The sequence below is a fragment of the Spodoptera frugiperda genome, chromosome 15 (genome assembly GCF_023101765.2).
Source record: "Spodoptera frugiperda isolate SF20-4 chromosome 15, AGI-APGP_CSIRO_Sfru_2.0, whole genome shotgun sequence".
Lineage (NCBI taxonomy): Eukaryota > Metazoa > Arthropoda > Insecta > Lepidoptera > Noctuidae > Spodoptera > Spodoptera frugiperda.
The window spans coordinates 14,699,719-14,708,384 of record NC_064226.1 but is presented as its reverse complement, the minus strand read 5'-3'; the positions used below and the strand labels follow the sequence as shown (position 1 = coordinate 14,708,384).

Genomic DNA, 8,666 nt, shown 5'->3' with positions numbered 1-8,666 from the left:
GCGTCTTTCCGCCCGTCTCTCTGAACCTAGCAGAGAGCGTGGCGGAGAGGCAAGGACGGTGCTCGTTGTGCACTCACCCTGCCAACGAGCGGCATCGGGGCACAACTGTCCTCGATTGCAACCGTTGACATCGTAACCCGGGAAGAGATCATGGTCATGTTTTATGACTCTGAACGGGACGAGGGTCTTGGCTTAATCGCCCGGACCGCGAGGAAGATAACCTCTATAAAAAATTCCTTCAATACCAAGTTCTGGTGCGCGGCGAGGGTATGCGTGGCTGAGGAGTAGTGTCAGTCTCGAGCGCACCCCCAGCTAGGGGACCGGTGGACCCTCTAGTTGGGTTACAAATATACACTTACCCAGGTACAGGGGGCACTGCCTGGGTGGACTGAATATTTCCCCCACACTCGTGGGAACTATATGGAGAACATAAATTTAAAAGAACAACCACCAGAGAAGGAGAGAGCAGGTGAGCTTAGCTCACCTGCAGTTGTTGTGGCAGAGAGCCCCAGTGGCTCTGGTGCCCGTGGGGAGGCGCTGGTCTCGTCCGGCAAGTCCCACACACGGGCCCCAAGTCGGAAGGGGTCGGACTCGGAGTCCGACTCGTCATCTGTGTCTGGCGTGAGCGTCATTTCAATGCGCCAGACAAGATCGACGTTCAAGCGTCCCAGGACGGAGGAGGTTCGAGGACTGTCCTCGTCCTCAAATACGCAGGAGGCCCCGGCGCCTCCTAAAATCCCCACGACTGCGCGGGGTAGAGGCAGGGGAAAGGCCAAGAGGCTGTCAGCCACTGCGCGGTCCAAGCCGGCTAAGCGTCCGGCCGCGGAGGATACCCCAAGAAGTGGCGCCCTCTCAGACTCCTCTATAAAGGAGGTCTCAGACGCCGACGGTATGGAAGGCGAGCGCGGCACTGGGACGCTGCGCCAAACCGTCAGAGAAGCGCTCCGCCAGGTAGCTGGGAAGAAATCCCAGTCTACCAAAGCCGCTCAGATAAAGTCGATGGAGGCTGAAATAATGGCGGCGGTCTTCGATGTGTGCAGAGTCCCCTCAGCGGGAAAAGTGCACCACGAGCTGGCCGAAATGCGGCAGGAGCTGGCGCGTTTATCCGCCTCCAACGCGGCTCTGGAGACCGAGCTCCGGTCCACCAAGGCTGAGCTAGCCGCTTGCCGAGGAAGCCATCCTCAACCCTCGGCGGAGCCCGATATGCTCGGTCTGATGCGCAGGGAGATGGCTGCTTTCCAGCAGCGTTTTAATGTGCTGGAAGGCAGACTCCTTCGTCCCTCGCTAGCGGCCTCGAGCTTAGCGACCTCGAGGTCATACGCGGCTGTTGCGGCCAGGTCCTCGACCTCCTCTGGTCAGACTGGCTGCGGTGCTCAAACGGTGGCGAGGCCACGAGCGGCTCCTCCAACGAGGACCCCAGCACCCCCAGCGGTGCAGGCACAAGCTACACCGGCGGCGAACGCGTCTTCAGGACGCAAAAAAAGGAGAAAGGGTGCTGCGGTTCAGCAGACTGAAGCCCTAGCCACAAGTGCGCCTACCCCGACAGCAAGGGGCCCAGACGGCAGTGAGTGGCAGGTCGTCGGCGAGGCGAGGAGAGTCGCCAAAGAAGCGAGAAAGCGCCGCAAGAAAGCGCAGCGGCAGCGGCGGCAGCAGGAGCGCAAAGAAAAGCGCGCTGCGGCCTTGCTTCTCGCCCCCAAAACCGCGGCTGTAGTGATAACATTACAGCCCGATGCGGTGAAAAGGGGCATGACATATGGCGACGTCCTCGCCAAACTGAAGGGGCGGTGACTCCCGCGGAGTTCGGGGCCCCTAACGGGTTCGCTATTAAAGCGACCGCAACAGGAGCCCGTTTATTGGAGGTCCCCGGCGCAACCAGCGGCCCGTCCGCTGACGCCTTAGCCGAAAGGCTTCGGGCGTGTCTCGGTGCGGACGAGGTTCGCGTGTCCAGGCCCACTAAGTGCTTGGATCTGCGAATAATGGGCCTGGACGACTCCGTGACGGAGCATGAGGTGGTGGCCGCTGTCGCCAGGACGGGAGGGTGCCCTGCTGATCAGGTCAAGGCAGGCACCATCCGTCCGGACAACTCGGGGCTGCGCACGGTGGTAGTGAGTTGCCCCGTCACAGCGGCCAAAAAAATTAAGGAGGGCAAAAGGCTCCTGGTGGGTTGGGTCTCGGCGCAGGTCAAGCTGCTCGAGGCCCGGCCTCTGAGGTGCTACCGCTGCCACGTGGGCCACCACGTGAGCGTTAAATGCACCTCGGAGGTTGACCGCAGCGACCGCTGCTTCCGTTGCGGTCAGCCCGGTCACAAGGCTGGCTCGTGCACTGCCCCGCTGCACTGCGACGCATGTGCGGCGGCTGGCAAGCCGGCCAACCACCGGGTCGGGAGCAAGGCCTGCTCCCCCCCTACCAAACCCAGGGCCAAGGGTAGGCCCTCCGCCGCCCCCGTCGTTTCCGCCGCCGCCACCGTGGCAGTCGCCACTGCCACCGCCGCCACGGCCACCGCCGGCTGTAATGCCGCCAGGGGGGAGGTTGTAATGGATTGCCATTAATGCATCCATTCCGCCTCCTCCAGGCGAACATCAACCACTGCGCCGCTGCTCAGGATCTCCTGCTCCAGAGCATGGCGCAGTGGTCGATCAATGTCGCCGTAGTCTCCGAGCCGTATTTCGTCCCGCCCAGGGATCACTGGGTGGCGGACTTGGACGGCTCGGTGACCATCATCTCGTCGGCCGCCGCCGGGACCCCGACTCTCGAGAGCGCTCGGAGAGGCCGGGGTTGTGTTGCAGCACGGTTCGGAGAGATCGCTGTGGTGGGCGTGTATTTCTCTCCGAACCGAACTCTCGCCGAGTTCCACAACTCCCTTAGGGAGTTGGTCGCCGTCGTCGTCGGGTTCCGTTCCCTCCCCGTGCTTGTCCTCGGGGACTTCAATGCCAAAAACTTGGCTTGGGGTTCCCGGTTCACTGACGTTCGGGGTAGGATGGTGGAAGACTGGGCTCTGGAGACAGGCCTAGTCGTCCTGAACCGGGGTTCTGTCCCCACGTGTGTGCGGATGCAGGGTGAGTCGGTGGTGGATATCTCGTTCGCCAGCCCCGCTCTGTCACCGCGTGTTGTTGACTGGCGCGTTATGGAGGAGGTGGAGACGTTTTCCGACCACCGGTATATCCGATTCAACGTCTCCGCCGAGTCCGCGGACCCGCCAGTCAGACAGGCCCCATGTGGCCCGCGTTGGGCGCTAAGACAGCTGGACCGGGAGCTTTTCCTGGAAGCCGCAATCGTGCAGGCCTGGGTGATACCACCGGACAGGCCTGCCGACATCAACGAGGAGGCAAGATGGCTCCAGGACGCCATGTCCAGAATATGTGACGTGGCGATGCCCCGGGTCCGGCCAGGTCAGCGCAAGCGCCAGGTGTACTGGTGGTCGCAAGAGCTGGCTGCTCTGCGCAATGCGTGCGTTGCTGCGCGCCGCCGGTACACGAGGCACCGCAGGCTCCGTATCCGCGCTTCAGACGCGGAGGTAAGAGAGGCGGAGTTGTACGAGGGGTACAAGGTGGCGAAGGCCGCCCTCAAAGCGGAGATTTGGCGGGCTAAGGAGGAAGCCCGCCGGCAGATGCTGGAGACTCTGAACAGAGATCCATGGGGGCGCCCCTATCGGATGGTGCGTGATAAGCTCCGCACCTGGGCTCCCCCGCTGACTCAGAGTCTCCGGCCAGAGGTCGTAGAGGAAGTAGTCGGCGCCTTGTTCCCCCGACTACGGAGGGGTTTCACCCCTCCATCCATGACTCCGCCCCTGCGGTGCCCAATGCGGGCCACAGTGACGACGACGGCGACATCGTTCCGGAGGTGACCGAGGCAGAAATGAGAGCGGCGGTGCGCCGGATGGGCGCCAAGAACACCGCCCCAGGACCCGATGGCCTACATGGCAAGGCGTGGGTCCTGGCCTCGGAGGCTCTCGGGCCTCGATTAATAGGTCTCTACAGCGCATGCTTGGAGAGGGGCCAGTTCCCACTTCAGTGGAAGACGGGAAAACTGGTCCTCGTGAAGAAGCCGGGGCGCCCTGCGGACTCTCCGTCCGCGTACCGGCCCATTGTGCTGCTCGACGAGGTGGGAAAAGTCTTCGAAAGGATAATTTCGAACCGCCTCGTCGCGCACTTGTCCGGAATTGGGCCGGACCTCGCGGACGGCCAGTTCGGCTTCCGCAGAGGGCGCTCCACGGTGGACGCCATCATGCGCGTAAGGGACCTCACGACGGGGACTGCAGTGTCCAGGGGTAAGGTCGTAGTGGCGGTGTCTCTGGACATCGCCAACGCCTTCAACTCCCTACCCTGGAGCTGCATACTGGAGGCACTCCGGTATCACCGGGTGCCTACCTACCTCCGTCGTATAATCGAGGCTTACCTGACAGACAGGTATGTCATATACCCCGGTCACCAGGGCGAATGGAAACGGCGAGAGATGTCGCGCGGTGTTCCACAGGGTTCGGTTTTGGGACCGCTCCTGTGGGATATCGGTTACGACTGGGTGCTGCGCACCGACCTCCCGAACGGCTGCGACAGTTGTTGATAGGATCCGGCAATTGGGACTCGAGGTGGCGCTCCACAAGTCCGAGGCCATGTGCTTTCATGGCCGCGGGAACGCGCCACCTCCGGGTGGGTCCCAAATAACGGCGGGAGGGGTTTCCATCGGCGTCGAGACTACGATGAAGTATCTAGGACTCGTCCTCGACAGTCGATGGAACTTCGTGGAACACTTTCGACGTTTGGCTCCTAAGTTGGAACGGACGGGGGCTGCGCTTAAGCGGCTCCTGCCAAACCTCGGGGGCCAAATGCCTCCTGCCGGAGGTTGTACGCGGGGATCGTGCGGTCCATGGCCCTCTACGGCGCCCCTGTGTGGGCGCCGAACCTGATGCGGCGACCAGCTCGGGCGCTGCTCACGTCTCAGAGGGTCATGGCCATCCGGGTGATCCGAGGATATCGCACGATCTCCGGAGAGGCGGCGAACCTCCTTGCCGGATTACCGCCGTGGGATTTGGAGGCGAAGGTGCTCGCGCGCGTCTTCAGTTTGCGCGCCGACGCGTGTCGCCGGGGCGAAACTCCACTGCCGCGCCAGATCAGTGCGTGGCGGGACGAGCTCCGGCGCGATCTCATGGCGGAATGGCAGCAACGACTGTCGCAACCGAGGGCTGGGCTCGCTATCATTGCAGCGGTAAGTCCCCTCTTTGAGGAGTGGCTAGAGAGGCGCCACGGCGTCCTCACCTACCGCCTGACGCAGGTGCTTACCGGACATGGGAGTTTCGGTAGGTTCCTGTTCCTTATTGGGCGGGAGGAAACGCCCGGGTGTCATCACTGTGAGGACCGCCCGGAGGACACGGTAGAACATACGGTGGCGGTGTGCCCTGCGTGGGCTGAGCACCGCCAAGTCCTCAGGGATGTGGTCGGCGACGGCGACCTCTCGCGCCCGGCACTGGTTCAGGCCATGGTGCGGAGCGAGAGGGACTGGGATGCCGTCTCCTCCTTCTGCGAAGCAGTCATGCTAGCTAAGGAGGAGGCGGGGCGCGTGAGAGAACAAACCTCCTCACGCCCCAGCCGTCGCGAGAGACACTCCGGGCGTAGGGGATCGCGAGACGATCTCCGGCCACCGTAAGTGCGGGCCTGCGGACGGCGAGCAAGGGTAGCTCGCCGCCCGACCAGATCCAGACCCGTGCGTGCGGCGCGTCGCGTTCCGCGCGCGCCTCAAAGAGCCATCAGACCACCACAGATGGGGCCCAGTAGGGCTGATGCCTGATCCGGAGCTGCGGACTACCTAGCGGGTTTACCGGGGCTTCGGGTCGAAAAGCAGGAGAAGGAACGGGGTGGTTTTTAGTCAGTAAGAGTCTGACACTCCCTTTCGCCTTGCCCAAGGCGGGAGAAGTCATTGGATGATTTTCCCCCCTCAAAAAAAAAAAAAAAAAAGGCTATCTTATCTTACTAATATTATAAATGTGTATTTTTGTTACTCAATTACATCAAAACGGTTGAAGGGATCGGGATGAAACTTGGAACAAGGGTAGATTATAGACTTTTTATGTCACGGGAATGCGGGCGAAGCCACTCGCAGAAGCTAGTTAATGAATAAAACACCTCGTATCAGAAAATTGAAGAGTAAAATAAATAAATCAGTTGACCTGGAGCTGCGCCAAGTTGAGCCAATTAACGTGAGTGAATTCTCTCAGTTACATCAATTAGCTACGATTAAACAAAGGCTACGATGCTTTTTCCGATTGATATTTATGTGTACTTTTTATATTGCTATCCTGCTCACAATTTACCTCTATATGGTAGTGAAATGATTGTATTATATTTATTGGACGGTCTTGAAATTGGTCGGCAACACACACGTGGTGCCTCTCGCACTCTCTAAGCTTAGTTGCTGCTGTGACTAGTAGTAGGTATATCTGACTAGTTTGTTAGAATGCGATAATCTTCGAAAGTGCTGGTTCGGAATGAATAAATCTTCTTGTAGGTATTGAATAGTTTATAAATGGCTATAAAACAATTAGGCAGGAGTTGCTAGTCTAGTATAAATAAAAGCGTGTTAAAAAGTGACTTGTTTGTCAATGGTTATTATGGTCTAACTAACTGCAAAATTAAAAACCTGCGCTATTGATGAGCACGCAAGTTTGACACTCGCCAGTTGACGAATAAGTCAAAAAAGTATAAAAAAGATTTCAAAAGTTACCACTAAGTTTATATACCATTTTAGTTACCACAGATCTCTGAATAAACCAACATTGCAGAGACGATCGTTCTAATATAGGTACTTACTTACATTATAAGTGGGCTTGTTTCAATTAACTTTCTTCTTCACATTTAAGTATTTAATATTTTATGTGACTGTAATAAAAGTGAGGTCTACATGGAATTAAACTCGTAAAAACAACAAGAGAAATATTATTTCGTTGTGTTCTTTTGTTCCAGGCTATTTATAACATGTTGCTTATAATTTGTTCTTACTTGTGAGCACGTACTAGTAATGTGAAGTAATAAAATATTTATAATAAAAGAAAAGTAAAGAGAGTGCCAGAATTGGTACATTCCACATATTGTATTTGTAAATGCACCCATAACTATCGTGGACCGGGAACAACAATTTGGTGACCTCACAAAGAATTTTTCAAAATTTGTTATAATTAGCATCTGTCAGCGGGTTTGCCCGCGTTATGTGTTAATCCAGATCATAACCTACTCTCTTTTTCATACTACATAGTGTGAAACTAACAAATTTATAACAAATTTCATGTCGAACATTTCAACCGTTTTCACGAGTAAGAGTAACAAACAGACGAACATATATACACTCTTTCTCATTTATAATATTGATAACTGTAGAACTTCGCTTAGATATGTGTATCGAAACTGCCGTTAGAATGTCTTCATGTTTGTCTTTGAAGTCAATCCGTGTCGTTTTGTGTAAATAAACAACAATAATAGATTAGGAAAACACTATGACAAGTATCATACAAATAGTTTTTCCAAGACATTACATACTAACTTATCTCTAAGGGCGAGAGGTATGACGTCAGTTTACATGAAAACCATTAATTTCTCGAATGCTACCGGATCCTATTTCTTTGCTCCAACGCTTGTCCAAATGTAGGATTGATGGTCACAGTGAGGGATTCCGTCACTGGTCATTAATAATAAAAAATATATTGAGATAGACTTCGAGGCTCTGTCATAGTATTATTATAGGTATATATGTGTATATTTGTTCCAGGAAATCGTGATATATACGAAGTCTTTTGTCAAAATCAGTTGGCATTATTTTTTCTTGATTTTTTTTTGTGTTTGGGAATTGGAATAGAATATATCGGTATTGCTTTTTTTGTTAGTTTCGCACTATGTAGTATGCAAAAGGCTTTTCTAAGGTTCTAATTCGATAATATGAACTTTTTCTTGATCTGGGCATAATTTCAGACTCCATTCTACTATTACTAAAAATAAACATTTGTAAATGGATCATCGTTAGTTTGGCCCGGGCATTAAATCAATAAACTATTTTTAAATAAATATTAAAATAAAATCACTGATTGCCTCGTTGGTCAAATGGTCGCAAGAGCGACAGCCGGGCAAAGGATATCGGTTTCGATTCTCGGGTTAAGCAAAATATTACTGGGCTTTTTCGGTTTTTCGAAAACTTCTCAGTAGTAGCACAGAGCCTGGAATTGTATATGGCAATAGGCTCACCCCCTATAACACAAATGGTGAAAAGTTGCTTTGCGTTGTACAGTGGCATTACATGGCATAACGTGTACCTCTGGCTACCCCTTCGGGAATAAAAGGCGTGACGTTAAAATAAAATCACTTGAGATAAGGAACTTTAATCAACGTGGCCAGTGACCGAAAATATTCGAAGTCGACAGCCAAAAATCTTATGAAAAATGGATGCAAACTTTTCCTACAGGATCGTGACCAAATACTTGCTTCCGCTTCACTGAAAATCCCTGAAAAAGTTCTAATTTGTAAAACTCAGTTGTTGAAGGAACTTAGATGAATATGCAGTATATGTTAATGTAGTAGAATTATATTTAAAGACAGAATCTTACATTTTGGAGAACTTCTCTCTTCATCTTAGTTTTAGTTGGTTATAGTTTGTAAGTCAGATTAGTATTCGTTAGTATTTTGTAACTT

At 53.8% G+C, this 8,666-nt stretch overlaps 1 protein-coding gene across 1 annotated transcript; it reads left to right on the top strand.

The window, feature by feature from the left end:
• The first annotated feature begins 420 nt into the window (after window positions 1–420).
• LOC118272120 (uncharacterized) lies at window positions 421–1,899 on the top strand. The gene is made up of 2 exons (XM_050698786.1): window positions 421–1,734; window positions 1,843–1,899. Exons 1-2 carry the CDS (start codon window positions 421–423, stop codon window positions 1,897–1,899), a joined length of 1,371 nt encoding a protein of 456 aa, XP_050554743.1.
• The last annotated feature ends 6,767 nt before the right edge of the window (window positions 1,900–8,666 follow it).